The sequence below is a fragment of the Vidua macroura genome, chromosome 10 (assembly GCF_024509145.1).
Source record: "Vidua macroura isolate BioBank_ID:100142 chromosome 10, ASM2450914v1, whole genome shotgun sequence".
Taxonomy (NCBI): Eukaryota; Metazoa; Chordata; class Aves; order Passeriformes; family Viduidae; genus Vidua; species Vidua macroura.
This window is the reverse complement of record NC_071580.1, coordinates 15052769-15075974: the sequence shown is the minus strand read 5'-3', so window position 1 is coordinate 15075974 and position 23206 is coordinate 15052769. Positions and strand designations below refer to the sequence as shown.

The 23206-nt window shown below is 39.4% G+C and overlaps 1 protein-coding gene across 1 annotated transcript; it reads left to right on the top strand.

Annotated features, from left to right (window-relative positions):
• On the top strand, positions 1–23206 carry ATP1B3 (ATPase Na+/K+ transporting subunit beta 3). Its single transcript, XM_053986157.1, has 7 exons — positions 1–346; positions 7905–8033; positions 11741–11848; positions 13346–13533; positions 14288–14338; positions 19355–19441; positions 20887–23206. Exons 1-7 carry the CDS (start codon positions 238–240, stop codon positions 21055–21057), a joined length of 843 nt encoding a protein of 280 aa, XP_053842132.1. The 5' UTR covers positions 1–237; the 3' UTR covers positions 21058–23206.

Below are 23206 nucleotides of genomic sequence, written 5' to 3'. Positions count from 1 at the left end.
GCGAGCGGGGATCGCGTGTGGGCGGAGCGCGGCGGGGCCCGCCCGGCGCGGGGGCGCGAAGAGAGGGAAGAAGGGCGGGATCGGGGAAGGTCCCGGCGTGCCCGGCCCCCGCCCGCTCTCCCGCCGGGCGCCGCGGCCGCAGTTACTTAGCGGTTGGGAGCGGGCGCTGGCTGCGGCTTTCTTTGCCGGGGAGGGTCTGCCGCCGGAGTGCGCGACGCAGCCGCTCCTCGCCTCGCCATGTCTAAGGAAACGAAGAAGCCCTTCCGCCAGAGCATGGCCGAGTGGCGGCAGTTCATCTACAATCCCAACAGCGGCGAGTTCCTGGGGCGCACGGCGAAGAGCTGGGGTAAGGCTGCCCTGGGGGACAAGGGCGCGGTGAGGCGCCGGCGAAGCCGAAGGGCGGCGGGGAGCGGGGCCGAGAGCGAGAGGTGGGGGGGGCGCGGGGGCGGGATGCTGGAAGGCCCTCCGCGGGAATGCGGGGACGCGACGCGGGAGGGCCCTCCGCGGTGATGCGGAGACAGGCTGGAGGGCCCCCCGCCAGGACGAGGGGACGGGCTGCGGGAGGGTCCCCGCGGGGATGGCGGGGGCGGCGCGCACCAGGTGAGGCGGCCCGCGCGGTCGCGGCGGCGCACGCGCCCCGGTGCCCGTTACAACCGCTGGTCTAAAAATAGCTCCGTCCGTGACAGCGGGGGTGGGGGTCGGGGGGAAGGGGGAGTTCCCGGGGCGCGTCCCGAGATGACTCAGCCCCCGCCCCGCAACCGGTGCGGGCCCGCGGGCTCCTCTCCCGCCCGCTCTGCCGGGGGCGCCCCGGGGGCCGCCGCGGTGCGGCCGTGCCGGGCTGCGGCCGTGACGGGCTGCGGCCGTGCCGGGCTGCGGCCGTGACGGGCTTCCGCCGCGAGGTGCGGGGCGGCCCCGCCCGCGGCATCGCCCGCAGCCTGCGCGTGCCGGGGCAGCTCCCCCGCCCCGGCCGTGCCCGATGCCCCCCCCGCGCTCCAGCGGCGCACGGAATCCAGAATGAATGAGCGCGAATTGCCTGGGCACTTGGAGCTGCGGTTCGGGGAGAGTAAAGGAAAATCCCCAACCCCCCTCCCCTAAAGTTCATGAGCCCCAGTTCCAGAAAGTGATCGTTGTGTGTGGTTGTGCGTCATCGTGCTAAATTTGTTCCAGCGTAGGGCTTCTGGGCCTTTTATTTTCTTAAAGGAAGCTTTAAATGAAGGCTCTCCAATAAAGCCTGTGAAGGCAGTGTTTATTTTCCTATTTTCAGGTAGTCATCCTATTGTTTTCTTCTGAGCTGGAAAGCATGTTATCGTAATCTGGTTGCTTCCAATAAAAATATTTTGATTTTCCGAGTGTGTTTTCTCATATTAAACAGTTGTACAAATGCTTAATATTAGGATGTTTCTTCAGTCCTCATGGGACATATTTACTGACTTCAGAAAATGCTGCGTCTCCTCCCAAAACTTGGATGTAGTTGGGATACTTAATAGTTGTGCTTACAAAACCAACAAGACTCTCAGCGTGGTGTTTAAGAACAGGCCAATACATCCTTGGCCTTGACACGATCTCAATGAATGCTGATGTTGAAATAGCGAGGAGGAGCTTGAAGCGGACGGTGCATGGGGTGTGCTTTCTCTGCCGTGCCAGTATCTCCTGTCTGTCAGGAGAGGGCCCGAGCTCTGACAGGAGTTCCCCTCCATTCAGATGGAAATAAGAGCTTGCAGCTACTCTGCCAGTTGAATAGCAAAGGATAGGAAATTTCCACTATGCTGTTGTCTGGTGATCTTTCTGTACAGGCAGGTTTCCTCAAGTGCGTGGGCTGGGTGTGTGGATTGCAGAAGTCTGGCTGTGTCATGAGTCTGAGCAGCACAGACTGTAGGTATGTTAGAAATAGCTTGCAAATTTTTTTTTTTTTTTAAAGGTGAAGAGGAAACCATCTTCTCTGTTTAAACCTATCTAGTAGGATAAATCACTTAGAATGTTATTAATCCATGTTAGACCAAGGCCAATAGATAATATTTGAAGTTGAGATGACTTACTTGGTAACTGAGTTTCCACAGTTACTTGAGAAAGTATCTATAGATGGTTTGAATAGTTTTACTTCATTAAGAAATAAAATATAACTAATAATAGTTCTAATAACTACTTAGTAGTTTAGGTGATTGGCATATGGTTACTACTATGTACCATTTCCTCAGCCTGGACATTAGGAAGTGAATGTTCATTTTCAGTGTTTGGTTTGTTTTGGCATTCCATGATTAACATACTGTGCTTATATAATTTAATTATAATCTGACTATTTTGGGACGTGGTGTGTGGCTTTCTGTTTGGTGTTACTTTTTAATGGCGGGACACTAATTGGGTGGCTCTGTTGGCATAGGAGAATATGCAGGGTTTGGTCTCCTTCTGCTCTTGCAGTCGAGGTGTGAGCTTAGAGCTCTCACCGAGTACAGTTCCTTTTCTGTTGCTGGTCTCTGGGCTGAAAGGCGAGGACACAGGGGAGGAGAGCTCTGGTTGCCAGTCAGCCGGGTTGTCGTGTCTCCAGGGACAGCCTGATGAGAATTCAGCTGGCTCTGGTTCTTCTGTGCGTATTTCTCTTGTCTCAAGACAGCTTCCTCACAGAAATAAGACAGGAGCAGTAGAGAAGCCGTTAAGTAATTATTCACAGTATGTGCATGTTTTGCCCTAGTCTGACATAGGCATGGGGGGCTTATGTAAATGGTAACTGCAAGGCAGTGATTCTCTGTGAATGCCAATGCTATGGCACTGGAGTACTCTCTATCTGCCATTTCCAGTTCAAGATTTGTGAAAAGATCAAACAGAAGTGGTTCTGTACTCATTTGTCATGTAACAGAGGTTGCATTTTAGAGTTTGGTCAAGAGTTGCTTTTTACAGCTTGGTGAAAACTATAATATGTCTCCTCCTGCAGAAAAAAAAAAATGGAGACTTTCACCTTATTTTTTTCAGACTTGAGGGGTACTTCAGTTTGAATCTTTCACAAGTTGATATCCAAACCTACACACACTCCCCCCAAACTCTTCTATTTTTAATTACTTGGCATAATCATTTGTTGTATTAAAAGAGACACAAGATACTGGGGAAAACTGCTGACTTGAGTCTGTGCTGTTCTCAGCAGCAAGGCGTGAGTGATGCTGATAGTGCTCGAAGAGGTGATGGGAATTAGGGTGGTTCTGGGGTGCACCCAGCGTTTAATCAGGTAGAGCAGAGGAAGAAGGATTCAGCAGACTGCTGGGTGGAGCCTTCCTGCAAGTGAAAGGAAGATCAGCATCTGTCTCTGCTTGTAATGGCAAGGTGCTGTGTCTGCCTGGAGTTAGCAAGGATGGAGTGAGATCATCTTGTAATGAGATGCTCACTGCATACTCAGATGTGTGCATTGTCTTACAAGATAGTTAATTCTTTTTGCATAAGGTTAATAAAAGAATAATTTGTGCTAAAAAAGAAGAGCAATATAGACTGTAGCAATACTTACTCTGGTCACACTAGATGTCATGTCAAGTGTATTTAAGTCTTTCTGTAAAGCTGGTTGTGTCAGGGTGTTTGAGGTAGAGGTGGCATTGTCTTGAAGTGCATAGAAATTCAGACCTACTGAATTTTCTTTTGAATGCTTAGTTGTATTCTTTGGTGCACAGATATGTGTTTGTAATTACAAACAAACAAAGACCCCCACCAACAAAACCCAACACCTTATTTCTAGGAAAGCTTTCCGCCATGTCAATGGAAATACACTCTTGTGTGCCACCATAACAAAGGATCCAGCTTTGCTTCTTTGTCTTCACTGGATTCCTGGTTGGAATTCAGTGAAGACAAAAAAAAAGTGTTGTCAGACTTTTATCTGCTTTTCTGACATGGTTGTTCTGTTTTCTTTATTGGTGTTTTGAGCAGGGATTTACTGTCATCTAGCTTTCTTCATGAGTAGTGTAACAAGACATTGTGGTATCACTGTCTGCCATTGCAGTAGAGTATTTTATTTTCCTTGGCTCAGAGTGCTCTGAAAAATGGCATCTTGCTTTGTCTTGTAACACATATCAGTATGCTCTAGTAGTAGAGTATGTGTATTTTGTGGTGGTGGTGGGGTGTTCTAAATGCTTGATCATAGCATCAGACCCTGGCTTTTGTGATTCTTTACAAGTATTGCACTTAACAGATTTTATTGTCTCCTGAGGTGTAGCCATGTTCTGTGTGGAGCCCTGGCTTATTGTGACATAAAATACAGCATGGGACGGAGGTTGTGTTTCATCCTAGTCTTTTTCTTCTTTCCTCTGCTGTCACCCAAATCTGGAAAACAGTAATTCTTGAGTGTCCAAGTAATAAGATTGAAACATGATTAGTGATTATTTCATTTGTATAGTTAGGTTAAAGTAAGGAAATTGTGGGTGAGCTAAAACTCTGATGTTCCTGGTACTGGTAGTAGTCAGTAGGAACATCACTTGGGTGTTTAAATCCCACTTGTTGAAGATTCTGAAGGACAGTCATGCAGCTGGTAGGATCAGTGCAACATGGAATCCAACAGCCCATAAAAACAGATTTTAATTTTTGTTGTTGCAGGTAATGTTGAGTAGATGCTACCCTGTTTGTGGGAGTGTTTAAATTGGTACCTGTATATATCTAACTAAGCATTATGTACAAGTAGATTTGTCAGTCTGGTTTATGCCAGAGTAACGTGCTTTTCATTGCTTTTGCCATGCAAATTTTGGAAACCTTGTATTCCATGGAAATGCTGGCCAGGTATGTGATATCTTGTATTCACCAGAGTCAGAAATTCTAATTTTCACAGTGGAGAAGTGTTTTGATTCCTGCAAATGAATTCCAGCTAATGACAGTATTAACATGTTGGTTCAGAAATTGAAGTCTTCCAGATTGGACTGGCTTGTCGATGTGGTTAGGATATGAAGAAGTGTTTTTCTTACTGTGATGCCTTGCAAAAAGAAAAGCCAAACCAAAACAGCTGGATAAATTGTAATGCAGAATTTTGGTTTTGAGTTTTTCTTGTGTTATAGTTTCAGTGTACAAGATGTTCTATAACAATTGAATTGGGTTGCATGTTAGATGTGGAAGCTGTACTTTGTTTGGAGGAAATATGAAGGTAGCTTTTCACTGTTACTTGGGTACATCTTGTTTCCTGACAAGAAATCCAGTGTTATGTGAAGTTATTTTGGCAGAGTTTCTTGACAGGTTATGGCTTGCTCACTGTGATTAGCTAAGGATAATTAGTACTAATAGGCTCACAAAGAGCAGCTTACTCAGTTTGGAGCTGTTGGAAGTTGCAGAGGGGAATTTTGTTGTTTGTTTTTTCCCTCTTTTTAATGTGGCAAAGTAATGTAAATGGGTCAGTTTAGTGGTCAGCATTCTGCAGTGCATTTACAAGCTATATTAAAATAAAGATTAAACTTTGCTGGGCTGGGGGAGGCTAAGTGGAGCTTCAGGGCCGTGAATAGAAGCAGCCTTTCCAGCCGTGTTCCTGCTGCATATCCCCGGTGGCTGGGCTGCTGCTGGGAGGAGCAGGGCTGGGGAAGGTGCTGTTATCACTGCAGTCTCCACCACGGGGTGGGGATCACTGTTGCCCCGGTACTGATGCTCTCTCCAGGCTGTGAGGGGGTCCCAGCACTGCCAGCCCTGCTGGAGTGAGGGGCTGTGCCGGTGGCTGGGGCACCAGGGACCCCAGGGGCAGAGCTGCCCCTTGTGGCACCTGCCCTTCAGGGTCAGCTCCGAGGCCAGGAATGCAGGTGAAGTGGTAGTGCTGGCCCAGAGCAGGACTCTTCTTAGGGCCGTGTCTGCTTAGAACTGCACAGCGTGGTGCTCTCATTGCCCGTGTTCTGCTCATCAGTTTTTTCTTTTTCCAATGAAGGTTGGCATATTGTTCTAGAAATTAAATACTAGTGTATTCTGAAATAACTTCCCTGATTTTCTTGCTTTTACTCTACTTGCCACAGTAGCTGCTTGTCTTGTTTTACATGTCAAATTCTTCTGTTCCATTGAGACTCTTTGATGAATATCTCGGTCACTTGATGGAAAGTGTACTTTCTAGACAGTTTGATGAAAGTATCTACTAGTTGATTAACTTGTATGGATCAAAATTAGAGCTTACCAGAGGTTCTGTAAGGGAGCTTTTTTGTTTGGTTGGTTTTGTAATACCCAGAACACAGTGAATATTAATCAGAAGATTCTTGTTCTGTTTTAAAACCAGTTAAAGCAATTACAGGCTTGTAGGAGAAACACATTGCTGCTGTGCCCAATACAGATGCAACTTTTGTAATGGCTTTTGTTGACTAGAATTTCTACTGTTTTTATGTTCTCATTTTAGCAGCTAAATAGCTTCTAAATAACCTTAGCAATCATTCACAATGGATGTCCAGCTGTCTTGTTCATTATAGAGTAATCTTGTTTCTGTGTTTGCATACTTTGCTACTTCTAATTGCTGCATAGACTCTTACATCTTGGTGGTTTCAAGTGTATTTTAAATAGCTGATCATTTTCAGGTTATTGCAGATTGGTAGGCAACTTCCTCAACATGGGAGATTGAAAACTAAAGCCAAATGGAGAACCCACTGACATTCAGCTGGCTGCTGCTGAGAACTTTACTTACAGTAAAGAATTTGGAAATTTCTTTATTGTAATAGATGTACAGAGAATTCTTTTGGGAGAAGTAAAACGAGTACTTGGATTTTTAGCAGTCATGGCTTTCTGGGTACCATACTACACTAAAGACTATTTCAGTTCAAAATGCAAGCATAGTTTCTGGGACAGGAGCCAGGGCTTAGGCTTCCTTCTGTCCTCTTCCAGTGGACAGTACATAGCACTGGGGTACAGTTGTGTTTACTTTTGCTCTTTTCTGTGAAAGATCAGAAAGTTCTGCACTTGATTCTCTCATGTAATCAAGAATCAGTGGTAGGATGTTGCATAATGGTTTTGAAGTGCTTTTCTTCATACCTGAGTTATGTCTCTGGCTTCTGATAGCTAGATCTCCTGGTTACATCTCTGGATTCTTATGGCTAGAATATCCAATAAAAACTGGATTTGTGTCAACATTTGGTTATGTTTTTGAATTAGAATGGTTTTAAAGATGGTTCTCAGTCCAAGCATCCAGTCCCCTCACTACATTTAATAGCTTCCTTTTTTTTGGACAAAGTCTCTGCCTGTGTCCTTAAGTCTCAGTCTTAAAACAGAATCCCACACGTTTATTTAGGTTGGTATTGAGTGCTCAGTTAATGAAAGAAGTTGAAGCTGGTAATATCTGTGTATTTGGTGAATTCAGTGGGGTTGCTGGGTCCCCAGGGTAGATTGGTAAAGCAGGTGTGTGTGTTAGGCTGGATAAATCTGAGCAGAGGGCTTGGTTTGTTTTCAAAAACATGTGGCAGAAAGCATTTTCACCTTGAGAAGTATCTTGTAACTGGATGTGTGTGAAGGACTACTCTGTGTGGAGTTCCCTCAAATATCAACTATGTTATTAAAGCACCAATTGCTTCCTCCCTGGTCTGGATCCAGTGTAACAATTTTATCTTTTCCTTCGGTTCTTTCATCTTCCCAACAACCAGATACAAAGCTAAAATTCATGTAAACAAGTGACAGTTTTTTGTTTGTTTTTTTTTTTTTTTTTTGTAATGCACTGCTTAGTAATTTTTGCTAGTTTTCCTGTATAGCCCAAAGAGTGGTTTTTAATGCTTCTCTCTTAAAAATAGAGATGCCAAAATGGCCTATAAGCTGTAAGAATCAGAAAGTACTAAGAAAACATCTTTGTATGCATTATTGTGCACTGTGCATTACATATATTTGCTAGAGGTATATTAATGACTACAAACATTGTATTGCTAATTTCTCATTTCTGATTTTCAAAATAGGTAAAGGAATTAGATGAAACAAAAATCGTAATTTTGGCTTTTTCTTTACAGGATTGATCTTGCTATTCTATCTGGTATTCTATGGCTTCCTAGCAGCACTCTTCACATTCACAATGTGGGTTATGCTTCAGACACTGAGCAGTGATATACCGAAGTACCGGGACCGGATTTCTAGTCCAGGTAACGCTGTATTTATTTTTTCATTAACCTCTGTCTGGTTTAACAACTGAGTTTCATTTGAGAACTCTTTTGAAGTATGAACCTCTTATGGGAAATCATTATTCAGTTACTTGCAGGTTGCAAAGGTAAAACTCAGTGTGAGGCAAGTTATATATGTTTATAGCATACATTCAGGCAGTAGCTTTTTGTGTGGGTTTTTTTTTGCTAAATTTTGCTGTTTTTTCCTTTAAGCACCTCTCAGTTGAATTTGTCATGCAAATCCATACAGCATGCTGATGTAGAAGTTGGTTTATAATTTAATCAAATTGTTGTAAAGATGTTTAAACCAGTTCTCTTGGATCAGGTGGAAGGCCACCTTGATTAGTGTTTGATACTTTGCAGAAGGTACAGGAAGGCTGTACTGTGGGTGTGATCTGCTCAAGAGCATGTAAGGACTGTGGTATAGAGGCCTTTGCAGAGTTTTTATTACAGTATTAGATAGTTTCCAACTGACATGGAATGTCTGTGGATGTCAGGGATTGTAGACCTGTTATGTCGGGATCCCCTAGAGGAAGGGCCCTGTTTATGATGAAGCTAAGTCTGTGAAACACGTAGCTGCCACTGAAAGTGGTGTCTTGCTTCCTTTGTGTACTGTCCACCTGTCTCACTGTTGGCTGTTTCAAGGAACGAATTTTATGTTAAAAAAACCAACCCTGTACAAATAAGAATGAGTAATAAGGTGATTGTCTTCACCAGTATAATAATATATTGGTGGAAGTGAGACAACATTATTTTTTAAAATACTTTTTTCCTTTTGTTGAATGCAAAGCTCTTAAAATGGAACATCATCTTGCAGCTGTATACACACTTAAGATGCTACAGTGATCTTTGTATGAGCAAGTTGCAGTTGGGCCAGTGTGATAAGTGTCTCTGAATTGTGAACAGAATTTGTTTTGGTGTAGTGTTCTGGCTTCTCTAACAAGTGTCATATTGTACGGAATTTTGAGGATTTATGCCGTTTTTTCAAGCTAGGAATAGGCTAGATGCTTGAAAAAATAATTTTAAAAAAGAGAAGAAAAATAAATGAGGGAAGAAAAAGGTGGCTTAGTTGACCTTTTCTCCCCATTTCCATTGTGTCTGTTGTGGAAGTCAGAAGCATCATAGTGGATGGAGCTGTGGGTAGCCGTGGCTTAATGCTGGGTTTGAGTGACATTTCTTCTCTCATGTAGTTCAGGGTATTAATTTTCCTTGGCTTTAAAATAAGCCGTAAGGGATGTTTGTTTTTAAAAGTACGTATACCACAATAAGTTTTTAATTGAAGAATTCCTGTAACATTTCTGAATTAAATATCTTTATTAACCATGTCTTTAGTAACTCATACATTAAAGTTAATCAAGTTGCTTGTTTCTGTTTTAATGTTTCTCCTTAACTCTGTTGTTTTTCATTTGCAGTGAGACATGTAATGTTCCTGGCTGTAAACTTAAATTTTTTAAAAAAACCTAAAATCTACACACAAAACCTGGATGCCGTAGGTCAAAGGTTCTCCTCTTACATTTAATGTACTTGGAAATCTCACAATTGATTTATCTTATAATTGATATCTGAATTGCTTTGTACACTGGAATATAATAGTATAAATCAAATTCAGATGATTTTAAAACCTTTTTTGTTAAATCCCTCCTGGAATTGTAAAATAATGTAATCTCTTTTACAATCCTAGATGTGATCCTATGCTGAGGCTGTTAATTCTCTTCCTCTAGAAGGGCTCAAATCCTGCATCTCTCACAGTCTGGGCATCAGTCCTTCAAATAGCTTCTTCTGTAGAATTTACAGTGTAGTTTTTAGGCAGAATGTAATCCACTGGAAGTGGAGCAGTCCCCTCTTCATAGGATGTTTCTGACATTCCCCTGAAGCAGTAAATCTCTTCAAATTATTTTTTCCTTCATTGATGACTAGTTTAGTTATTTTGTCATATGCCCTTTGAAAAATACCATTTAAGTCCTTCATTTATATTATAGTTCTGTAGATAATAATCTCTTATCCTCTAAAATCCCTTCCAGTGATTTTTCAGCCCTGCTACTAATTGCCTTTTATTTTGCTGAATCCCAGTTCAGTGTGAAGGCCAGAAAATTACTGTAATGGTACAAAGTAGTCTGCAGTCACAATATGGACTGTTAGTCATTAAGGCCTTTACTTGTTGGCTTCCATGGAAGTAATTTAACTGCTGTTGTTGCAAAAAAGAGGATTTATGATTTATCTGTAATCCTGTAAAAGACCTAGAATAAAGTACATCAAATTGTATCTGGGTTTTTTTTTTTTTTTTAAGCTGAAGGACATTTGTTGGTGAAGAGTTTCTAGTATGGCTGTTTATTATTTGCAAGTTGCAAGTATTTGTAAATAGTTTCTTCCTTTGGATGAGAAGCTGGGCCATTTCTGTAGGTAAATCCTTAATAGACCTGGGCTGCTCAACTACACACTTGATATGCTTTACTAAACCTTGCTGTTATGGTTAATGACAGTAATCTAACTTTTTCTTACTTTCTTAAATGTTTATTTTTTTATAAAGATGGCCTGTTTTTTTTTTGTTTTGTTTGGTTTTTTTTTGTTTTGGTTTTTTGTTTTTTTTTTTTTTTTGAGGGGGTCTCTTTTGTTGCCATCAGGTACCTGTGTAAGTGACAGCTCCTGGTGGCACAGGCTGGGTGTATCAGTATGCCTTTTGCTTTCACCTGCTCCAGAGAAATCCCTGAGATTGAACTCTGCAGTTTCTGGGCCAATTGCTGGGAAGCAGGGGCAGTTCAGCTCTTGAGAGAGCCATGCTTACTTTATTTCATGTGTGCCTTACCCATCCTCCAGCTGAGGCTGGATTCAGCCTTTGGTGATCCATGGTCTGGTATGTCCTGCAGCTCTGGCTCCTGGCCGTGGGTGGTTCCTGCCCAGTGCCCCCAGGCAGCAGCTGAAGGAAGCTGGCGTTCCCCCGGGGGACACTGGTGGCGTTCTCCCGGGGGACACTGGTGGCATTCCCCCGGGGGACACTGGTGGCGTTCCCCCAGGGGACACTGATGCTCGGAGGCAGCTCCGGAGCATTCACAGTCCCCAGGCCTGGCTGAGCCATGCCCCTGGAGCATGTAAAGTGTCTTGTATTCTCCATGGACCAGGTGGCACCTCAACTTCGTTTGAGGAGGTGTAGGAGAAGACTGAAAACTAATTTGGCTTGTCTGTTTTGACTGGAGTAACTTTAAAGCCACCTTTGTATAATCAAATTTTTAAAATTTTTTTCTGGGTTTCTGTGAGAATAATACAATCATAGCTTCACTCTGTATTGCCTAAAGCTTTGAACTATTGCTTGAAGTGAAGATTTTCTGGGTGTGCTTTTGGGTATTTTTTCAGTTATTTTTAAAGCTTGACTTGCTGAGTGTGGAAAGTGGATTAATAAAAGTCTTTGATTGAAAGTGATTAAACTGCTGATTTTGCTTTTCCTAATCACTTGGTTTGGTTTGTGAATTGCAGTTATACATTGGGTTGGATTTAAGTGTTAATTAATGTAATGCTGATTTTGATTACTGGCTTCAAACACAAAGTACCTTCCAGTACTGTGGAATATAGGGGTAACATTAATGTTTCTTTACAGATGGTAGACATTTTCCAATTTATGGATGTCTGAGTAGGGGTTAGAGTGGTGAAGGAAAGATAAGTTGCTTAGTTCCTAACTTGAACTTTCTCTTTTTAAGGACTTATGATTTCACCAAAGCCAGACACTGCACTGGAATTTTACTTTAACAGGAGTGACAGCCAATCGTATTCAGAATATGTTACTACACTTCAAAACTTCCTTGAATGTAAGTTACTTAAAATTGCCCAAGTAATGTAAGAGTCTTAATCTTGAGTACATTATTTCATTTCTTGCTTGTGGATTCTAATTGCTAATGGAGACTAATGCAAGTCCAGGGTTACTGTAGATACATGTGTTATAAAAGTCTATATGTCACAGAAAATGGTGAGTATAATGCCTGTATTGGACAGGGAGCCTGAGGAATAGTGCAGTACATAATTGAGAGTTTTGGGTGATGTGGTTATTTGAAAATATGGTAAGATGTAGAAATTACATACGCCAAAAGAATTTTATTTAAAATAACATAGGTCTTGTATTTGGAGATAAAGTTTATCAGGACTTACCTGATTAGTGTTAATCTAAATGATTTGGTAACTGAGTGAGAGAGAGTACTTTAGTCTGAAGAACTTAAGTGTCTGTTTGAAAAATGAGGCACACAAAGATTAAATTATTTGCAATTTATTGATTTTTCACTTTGATACACAGTATCTACACACAGAAATATTAAAACACTGAGTTTAGAACGTGGAGAAAAGGTAATACAGGACAGATCTGAAGGGTGGAAACATCACTGGTTTGTCATACATTATTTTATGTATGTACCTATATGTACACTTATTCTAATAATATGGAAGTCAATTGAAAATATTAATAAGTTTAACCCCTCAGAAGTTGTAAGTCAGAATGAGGAAGGTGCTGTGAAATCTCACCTGTGTGCATGAGTTGATTACTTGACTCTCTCCCTATTCACAGTTTTGGTGCCTACTAAAAGCTTCTATGAGTAGGCTTTTCTTTCAGAGCTCTGCCAAGGGTTCCTGAGAGGAATGCTGCATTTCCTGACTACCTGCCTCTCCTGCAGTTCTGTGGGTCTTGCATCGAGGATGAACTTTCCCTTTCTCCATTTTACCTTATTAGCTGGGAGATGGGGTGTAAGGGAGGAGAAGAAACCACAAAGTATCTTAAATGGGAGTCGTTTAGCATTTGTGATAATGTGGTCTGTGCACTTCAGTAGCACAAGAAAGTGAGAAACAACTTGAGATGTTAGTATAACATAAATTATACTGGTGCAAATGTAGAGGCAATTTAATGTTAATTATTGAAATACTTTTGAATTTTCCTGTGTATTTGTAAAAGAAACATGTGCAAAGGGAAAACTGGTTGAGTTTCCAGATAAAAACTTGATTGTTTGTATTTTAATACATTATTTGCTTACCATACGTAGTCAATTTATGTACAGAAATTAATGAGGTTGTGATTATTGTTACAATTTAAAAAGCAGGAAAGTATTAATTCTTCTGTAATATTCTTTCATTCAAGTACACTGTTACTTGTCTCTAGGGTTTGAAAAAGTGTTTAAGATAGATGTAAGATACAGTGCTCTGAAAATACTTCTTTGAGAAAACTTTTAGGGAAGTAACACAATAATTATTTATATAGGCATCTGCAGGTTTTGGCTAGTTATATTCTTTATGCCATTGATTTACAAGCTGATTTTGTTTCATAGCATATAATGATTCAAAGCAGTCACAAAACATAGACTGTACCCGGGGAAAGATCTTTGATCAGAGTGATGCTGCTGTTAAAAAGGCTTGTCGATTTAACCTCTCTGACCTTGGCCAGTGCTCTGGGAAGGAAGATCCAAATTTTGGCTATTCTAAAGGAGCTCCCTGTGTGCTTGTGAAAATGAATAGAGTAAGTACCTACTTATTTTTTAGTTCTTGGTACAAGTGCTCCCAACTACTGCTGTATGAAAAAAATACTGTGGAAAGGACTGAAATATGTGTTCAGTTTGCTGCTCAAGATATTTGCATTTCTTGAACGGTGTAATTTACTGAAACACTGAGCAATTCCAGAGAGTAGTATGAGGTGACCTTTTTAAGCATTCTAATACTTAACTAGTATTGGCTTTGATGAATTGCACCAAAATACTTGTTTTCAGAAGTATATTGTTCTTTGCTTTTACTTACTGTTCTGTGAAACAGATTCTAGACCACTCTGCAAAGTAAAGTGTTGTACTTCATGTCTGTGTTCCAGAATTCTAACGCAGTAACTCTAATCTAATGCATTCTGTAACTCTTAAACTATGAAAGGTGATGAAAACTACAAAGTATTTGACTTTCCAATGATGTCCTGTTACTGACTGATGAATGATGTACCTGTTACTTGAACTGGTTTGAGCCATTAAAATTACATGCTAAATGTAAAATAAGAAAACAGTACTTTCTGTGACTACTGTAACTATTTTGAGTTAACCTGAGTGAACTATTTAACTTAACAATGCTTTAAATCTTAGTCCTAGTTTAAAATTATGTTCAGATGAAAATTACACTGGATAGGCTTATTCCCTGTATGAACTTATATTTAGTGAGGGAAAAATTCAAATTCAGTGTGTAGAAATTGAAAGAGGGAAAAAGATCTGTAAATATTTTAACTTTCTCTCCTTCAGATAATTGGATTAAAGCCTGAAGGAGAGCCACATATACAGTGTACCCCTAAGGTCAGTTCAGAATGTAAGAAATAAATGTGTTGTTGATTTTCCTTGTGATAATGATGAATAATTAAGTACTTTATTTCACCCTTCCCTCCTTCTTAGAGACTTTGTACTTTTGTTTGTGTTTTTCATCTTACTGTGTGTCTTATTTAGTTTGTGTCTTTAATTTCTTCAGTGTACCTACAGAAACATTTTTTGGTTGTTCTTTCATCCTTAGATGTGTTTGAACTACCCGATTTGGTTTAGATTTGAGGAAAATGAACATGTGTATTTCTGGTCTTGTTTATTTATTTATTGTGAGTTATATTTTGTTTTCCCATTTCATAACCTATATTTTTATTTTTTCTTCATGCTGCAAGTGCACCTTAGACAATTTTATAAATGATGGGTAAGAACTGTGTGTGAAAACTAATGTTACCGCTCAAGTAAAAGTTGCCTTCAAATCAAGTATAAACTACTTATAATAACAGCTAATCTTTGCATATTTGTTATGTACCAATGGTTTTGCACAGAATGTTTTATTGCAATTATAATAATTACTTTGACCTATGGGTGTTTTTCCTAGACTGCTTGGGGAGCAGTGAAAGCGTTGGTAAGTTTGTAGCTTGAGCAAGGGGCAGAGTCCTGGCTTTTAGCTTCTGGTGACTGATACAAGTGTAGGCTGGGAAATATTTGCAATTAATGAGGCAAACACTTGTAAGGGCTTCTGCCTCCAGCCTAGGTATCTGTGGTAGGCACAGATTTTAATGCTTGATTTTTGTTGGGTCTTTGAAAGTTTTGATCTCTCCAGGACAGTCCATAGCAAACAAAGGTGATTCCTCCTCTTACTTGAGACTCATTTATTTGCTTCCATTCACAAACCTTACGTTCTCTTGAACAGAATCAAGGAATTAAGCTCATTCTACTTCTACTATCTATCTATCTATCTACTACTAGTACTATCTACTAGTACTCTTTTTTCCTTTGACTTGTCTAATTTATAATTTTTTTTGCAATGTGATATTCCAAACTAGATAGAAGTTTTGCCTCTTGCTGAGATATTGTTAATGACAGCATTTCTCTCTTTGTGATCACATTGAAAGCAAGGTGAATTTGCTGTTTGTAATACACTAGTCTATATTTTAATTGTTTTATTATTTAAATCATTCTTCTGGTTATTTCCCAGTCTGTATATGTAGATGTGATTTCTCAAAGTTCACAGCTTTGAATTTCATAGGGCTATTTTTGGCCCTCCTCTGTCATTTTTTGTGATCATTTTAATGAGATTAAAGTCTTTGAAATGTTTTGCACTACTTAGCTTGGTGCCATCAATGAATGAACTTGGGTTTTCCTCTCAAGTCCTTATTGAAACATGGAATACGATCCAGAGCAGTCATCTTCATTTCCACCAGAAATGCCTTGTGAGGTGTTGAGAACTAATGTTCAAGTGATTTATAAAATATTGATGGCAGTCCGATTTATGATTGTATTTCTTCAGCTTTTGTCTATGGATGCTCTGAGACAATAGTAAAAACTATATTAAGCAGATGATACTTCTTCTTACCCTCTTAACTGGTTTCACTAGCAAAAGAGTAAGCTTGATAACAACTTGCTTGATCATGGTGGTGGTTTTTGCTATTTTTTTTTAGCCTTTGGGATACATAGAAATGTGTGTGTTTTCTTGCTTCCTCTTTCTGTAAGTACAAAGTTCTGCTTTGTATCCACTTAAAATTTTTGTGATCTGCACAAGTGTGATGGTTTTGAATTTTAAAATTATTAATCTTACTAGTTCTTTAGTGACTTCCAGTGAAGTATTTGTCAGGCTTTGCTCCTTGGAATGCATCTATTTTATCTTTATTGCCTATTCTCACCCTAGCTCAATAATTTACTTGCTTAGGAAAGCTTAGGTACCAGTTAGAACTCATCCTGTAGATTTACTATTCACTGATTTTTATTTCCCTTTCATCTCTGTTTTTAAATATTTCTTACAATTAAGAGTCACTGAATGGATAAGGTTGGATGAGACCACAGTGGTCATGCAGGCCCACCTCCCTGTTCAAAGAAAGGTCATCCTAGAGCCCATGGCACAGAGTTGTATCCAGACAGTTCTGGAATATCTCCAGGAGATATTCCTGAAGGAGACTCTACACACTCTCTGGGGAATCTATTCCAGTGCCCAGTTACTGCCCAGGAAAAAGGTTCTTCTTCATGCTCAGATGGAACTTCTGTGCATCAATTCTACATGTACTGAGCAATTCGGAGAAGTGTCTGCCTGGACTTAACACACCATTTGATTTTTAAATGGTATTTTTGCTTTTACAGGTCTCTCAAATTCAAAATTAGTTCAGTAGCTTCTGTCTGCACATCCTGCCAGTCTTGGCTACCTGAAACATCATTTTAAGTTTTTCAGTGTGGAATTTATGTTCTTCAGGTATTCTCCTGCGAGGTGAATCTTCTTTATTTTCCCTGCACTTTTTATATGGGATTTTTTTAATGTGTCATTTTTTTTAAATGGAAAAATTTTAGATAGATGGGTGATTTCAGAGTCACTTAGAGCTGGGGATGCTTCCCCCTCTGCCCTCATGTAGTTGAAGCTGTCATCACTGTAATTTCTGTAGATGAGGGATGTGAGTGTTTGCAGTGTCAGACACTCTTTACAGCTGGTTCTTCCTCCTGCAGGAGGAACTAATCTGCTGCAGTGTTGAGAATCTCCAGAAAGAGAAACAAACCAACAAAAGATTGTCTCCAAGAAGGTTGAAGATCAGCATTTTAGGTCTTTAGTTTGGGGCCAGAGTTGTGCAGTTTCACGTGTGCTAGAACATCTTGCAGCAGTATTTATGTCAAGTTAAAACAACCTTTACTGAAAACTGACAAATTTGATGGTTTTTTTGTTTTTAACTAGAGAAAAGAAAAGAAGCCTTAATTCCAAAATACATCTTTTTCTGCTGTTTATTGACCATCTTGATTTCATGTTAGGTATCACTTTGTAGTTGACAAGAATGAAGAATGGCTGTATGAATGACACTCTTATGTGCCTTGCTTTTGTCAGCATACTCAGGATCTGGGTTAACTTGCTTTTTGTGATAGAAATCTGTTGTTGTACAGTTTCTACTAACAAATACTGCTCTTTATCTTCTCCGTTTCTTCTTCTCAAGTGCTTATGATCATTCCTTCCCAAATTCTTTCCTTGGGTCTTTATTCTATTATTTCTTTAGTATGTTATTTCAACATCTGGTAAATTCTTCTTTCTAAACTACAGTCTTAATAAAGACCCAGTTAGAGGTGGAAGTCTGTCTGTCCAACAGCATTGTCCAATTTTTAGATTTGCTGACTGTCAGTAGTTCTTTGTGGAAACTACGTGAGAAGCAGAAAAAGTGACACTTGCTAATGGACTGATTCTTAAAGTTCTTCAGTAAATGCAGCTTGTTTTAGGTGTTTTTTGTTTGCTTTTATTTAATAGTGTAGGGATATTAATTAGGATTGCTTATTCAAGATGATCTGGAACCCCCCCCAGCAGTTGCATTAGATAGGCAGCTGCATGTCCCAGAACCTCCCAGCTATTGCACTGATAGCCTAATGCATATATTTAGTGTATAATGATGACTGTATGCATGCTTTGTATTTAGCTGCTCCAGAAAGCATTACTCCTATTTACTTTGCCTATGTTATTCCATATGCTGATTATTTAACCATTATTTCAGTAACATATTTGAAAAGTAAGTATTTTTAGCTGCATGAGCTTAAAATAAAGAATAATGGTAAAAATCAGCATATTCCTGCTTAATAGTTATATGCAAGCTCAAGGTCCGAAATACTTAATAAACTTATATTAATATATGATTGCAGTAATTTAGACTGCAAAGGAATGAGAATGTGGCCATATCCTAAAAAAATATTTTATGTTCTTTTGAGGAGGTGAAAAGAGGTAACCTTGAACTGTGGCTTATTCTTAAATATGTTTTGATCTTACTGCGGTTGTCTTCTGAATTTTGTAGGTATCTGTTTAAAATTACAGCTGTTGTGTATGGTAATAGAGAAACAACAACAAAACTTGCTAATACGCTATGAACTTGTGAAATACGTGGAACAAGCAGTGATGTTCTGAACTTGCATTTAGCATTTTGAGGTGGTTGTTTTAATGGCATTTCTCTTGGTTATGGTAATATATTTAATTTATTACAGAAAGTTGCAGATGTGGACATTTCCTAGTGGTATAAACTTGGAGCAGCTTGTTATTCTGCCAGGATATACACTCTTTAAGAATATTGTGTATAGTGAGAGGTGTTTGTGTATTGCTATACTGATAACCTGTGTCTGGACAGCTCAATCATACTTACATATTTTATGTATCTTATGGATGGAGTGACTCCTTAGTCAGAAATTAGGCAGCAGCTTTGTGGGTAGCTTATTTCAGGATTTGGGGTTGCAGGGGCCAGTTGAGTGATAAGGCCTGCATCTGGATTTGTTGTCCCTCTGAGGTGGTTATGTAACTCCAGCAACATCACCATTCTACCCATTTGGGTTTCTTCTTGTCAGGCCTGTACTTGGAAGGATAGAGGGCACCTAATGTTAGGAATGACACTGTTGCAGAGAGGTGTCTGTGGTTCTCTGTGAAGGCTTGTATTATTACAAGTTTGAGAGGCTTAAAAACCTGGCTTTAAACAGCACATGATTCACCAAAAATACACAGGCTTTCTTGGAGATACTTGGGATTTTAATTATATATGGGGGTTTGGGTTGTTAAATTACTCATTACAATGAACATACCCCCCCTTCCCCATTTCTTTGACTCATAAGTATGAAGGCAGGCTGTCTTTGACTCGATTGCTAATTTAAGTACTGCTAATCCTTACTGCAGCAGATGTGTGCAGCATGTGACTGTTTGCCAAAAGAAATCTGGTTTGAGTTATTTTACAAGTTTGTAAGTCAGTTGCCCTTTTTTAGGTATCTTGCAGTTCATCGTTGGGTTATAATTTTAATTTTGTGTTCATTTTTATGCAAGCAAATGTTAACTTCTGCTTTCCTTGCTGTCTGCAATTACAGGAAGAAGGCATGGTTAACATAAATTATTTTCCTCCTGATGGGGCAATGGACTTGATGTACTTCCCATACTATGGGAAAAGCTTGCATGTAAGTTTCCCTTAATGATGTTCTTCACTTTGTGTTTTGTTTCTGTGTGCATTTACAGTTGCTAGTAGCAGATTAATTCTGAAGTTTGAACTTTGTAATGAGGTACTGCTGAGGAATATTGCAGATGCAGACGTTGCACAGCGCTCGATGAGGCTGGAGACGTGCTTTGGCAGACATGAACAAACTGGGCATTGTCCTAATGGAGGAGTGGCTGTACACCAGCAGTCTTGAGAGTGACTGCTCTTTTTTGCTCATTGAAATCTTTTGGAGTCTTTTTGAGTGCAGGGAAAGGCAGGAGAAGTAAACTGTGTCTTCATGTTACAATACACTTTCTAGTAGTTAATCCTTGGCGTTTCTGTATAGGATATTAAGTTTGTAAGTCCTTATGGTGTTGTTTATATTTCTGTGTGGCTCTGCATGTCATGCTTTCTGTTTGCCCTGTTTTATGAAGAAGGACTTCAATGCAGCAGATGGTTTGGGGTTTTCTAAAATCATTGTTGTAAAAACCCCAAACTCACTACTTTATGAACACAGTATATAAAGAAAACTACAGTTTCTTTTGAAACCTGAATTCAACTTTTTCATTTTCTTGCATCAATTTGTGATCACTGTATCCAGAAAATCTGTACCTTCTATAAAATAGAAAATTATATTTCCTCTTACTGACCAAGTTATTTAATCTAACAAACACTGTTCACCATTGAAGATAAAGGTACTTTTTCAAATATAAATCTATTAGATCCATAGTGTACAATGGTGGGTGGTTGTAATTACACCGAAGTGGTTTTTGTGTTATATTGGGTTGACAAAAGAATGGAATTGATTCTGCTCTCATTCTTAAATTTTAATTTTTACAGTAGTCACCAATTGTTCCACCAAATATGACTGACCAGGAAGGATACTGTCAGGATATTCAAGGAAGGGTTTTTGTATAAAGCTATTAAACAGATAACACCTTTTAGAATGGTTTGTTGCTGAAAAAGTAAATGGGATACGGGAGAAGGGAAGCTGGTTTATTAGTATTTGTTGAATCAGGCTTTTGGAAAAAAAACCAACACTAAACCCTGCTAGAAAAGTTGTATTCTGTAGCAGATTACATGCACTCTGCCAAACCAAACCCAAAACAAGCAGAAGAGTCAATAGAACAGGTTGGAAGACACTCATTTCTGAGGTTCTGTCATTGAAGGTTTCTAGAAGAATTGGACATAATAAAATAGAAAGTCTTATGTATCTTATGAAGATACTCTGTGACCAAGTTCTATTGAATATATTAGTTAAGAAATAGTATGAAGAATGTATTTCTAACCTGGGAAAATAAAGTACCTTACCTGAATCAGATTGGACTTAAGAAGTTGGGTTCCTAATTAGCTTTTTCTTAACTGTTCTGATTTAATGCTAACTTAATCTGGTCTCTCAAATATTTTCCCCATCTTTCTGTTTACTAGGCTCACTATTTGCAGCCTCTAGTGGCTGTTCAACTAGCAATTACCCCCAACGGTACCAAAGAAGAAATAGCAATTGAGTGTAAGATCCGGGGCTCACCTAATTTAAAAAATCAAGATGACCGTGACAAGTTTCTGGGACGAATTGCCTTCAAAGTTCTGATGTCTGAATAGCTGGAGTGAGCACTCTCCACAAAGTAAATGTTGTGTTGTCTGTTTTGTATCAGCTGGACATGCCATTCTAGGATATGAGACCACCTTGAAGAATGTTGAGGTGGTTTATGGTGTTCAGGGTAGCATAATAATATGCTTCCAAAATGTATGTTTAAATTCCCTTAAAATAAATGCCTATCCTGCTTTTTGCCTGCCCTGTTGGAACAGTGTACAGACTATAGTTATGTCATAGGGACCTGTAAATAGCTGTTTTCAAACACATAATAATGGTGACCTTTGTCCTGCTCTAAGATGTGGTTTTATCCTCCAAGTGAGTGTCTCCAGCTTAATGTGCTGTGCTCTGTAAATATTGTATTGATTTAACACTGGTTTAACTGTCATATCTCAATGCTGACACAGTTTAGAGGGATAAATAATAAATGGTACCTGATTGACATAGTGATTTCTTTGTAAGAGTAAACACCTCCAACATAAATAGTGTGTATGGGAGTGGGTGGGTCAGTGGATGGGTGGCTGTGTGGCAATGCCTTAAATTGTAGACTGGGTGGCGTGGGAGAACTGAAGTTGGATTTCAAGAGTTGGTATGAATATCTGAAAGTAAGTGCTCAACTAGTACTTTCTTGTGCTTGTCACTGTGCAAGTATTGTGTACATGTAATACTTGGTATAGAGTTTGGTGTTCTAGCTGAGGAATTGAACCTTTCTTTGTGTTGTTAATTGCTTGTAATATGTGGAGCACAAATAAAATCTACAATATTTTGAAACTTTTTAGTTCAGAAATATCAATAGAAAACAATTTAAATAGTTTAGGATCCTGGTAACAGTTGTACAACAGAGCTGCTTGAAAGAAGTGGCCTCACTATTGTGGGAATAGGCTTTGATTTTCCAATTTTAAAAATTCTGGAAGAAACTCTGTTTAAGAAAAAAAAAGGAAAAAAGAGAGGATTGTCTTGATTAAACATTCTTGTTTAATTTATATATGTTTTGTCGCATCATTTTAACATCTCACATCTTCATCTGCTCTTTCATCTTGGATTTTCTGTGTATTTCATCATCATCATCCATTTAGAAAATTGGTGTCATCAACTGCTTTGTAGAAATACCTTGTTGACTTGGGGTTAATTACTTGCAGTGTAACTTAAGGGCAGCTGCTAAAATGACTACAACCAGACTGGTTTACTTGTGACTGCTGCTCACTTTGAGCCAGGCTGAGCCATGCTATTGGGCTGACTTGGGCAGTTGAAGTGACATGCAATTTATATTACTCTTCCCTAAGGTTTTTGTGTCTTTCAGTCTGGGGGGGCTGGGCTAGAGCTCATGGTTCACATTCTGATGTCTTCCCAATATTAAAGACCACAGCAAATCTGCATTTGTGTAAATACCTGTATGTTGTGCTAGTTAGGGCCAAATTTGTTACTTAACAACTTTTATACCTAATTATTACAGTAGTTTTTAATATTTTATTTAAACAAATTAAATGAAGGATTTCTAAAATTCAAGATCCAGTCTTAATGCCCTGCTTTAAGTTTGGGGCCAGTCTAAGCCACATTAGTGAAAAACTTTTAACAGCTGTGCAAGCCTACACTGATGCACAGTTAGAGGAAGCTGCTCTTAATGGGACTTGAACAGTGTCTTAAACCTCATTAAAAATAGATTTATATTGATCTGATACCATTCAGCATGCTTTTTGTTGTCTGCAAAAGAAAGTTGTTGTTACTACAATAGGCAATGAATATTTTTGTAATAATGGCATGCATTAATACTGAATGAGATGTTCTTTCAAAATATTCCATTACTAATGTTTTAAATGATGCACTTTTAGAGCTGGGATACCTGGCTTCTTGAAGATATGACTAATTGCTTCTCCGTGTATTAATACTGCCTGAAAGTATTTTAATATTTGTGAGGGACCTTAAGTGTAGATGTTGCATCTGACAATGAAAAGGACTAGCTTCATGTAAAAACTTCTCACAGTTGTGTTCACTTAGGAGTGGTAAGAAGTTCTGGAGAAACACTCGGTTTTCAAATGAGCTTGTTTTTTGCAACAATTTCTCTTTTGACTTATCTTGTCTATAGACAAAGCATGAAATGGCAACTTTTCACCAGCACTTTTCAGACAGGTAAAACTCAATAAACTCCTGTTCTCCCTA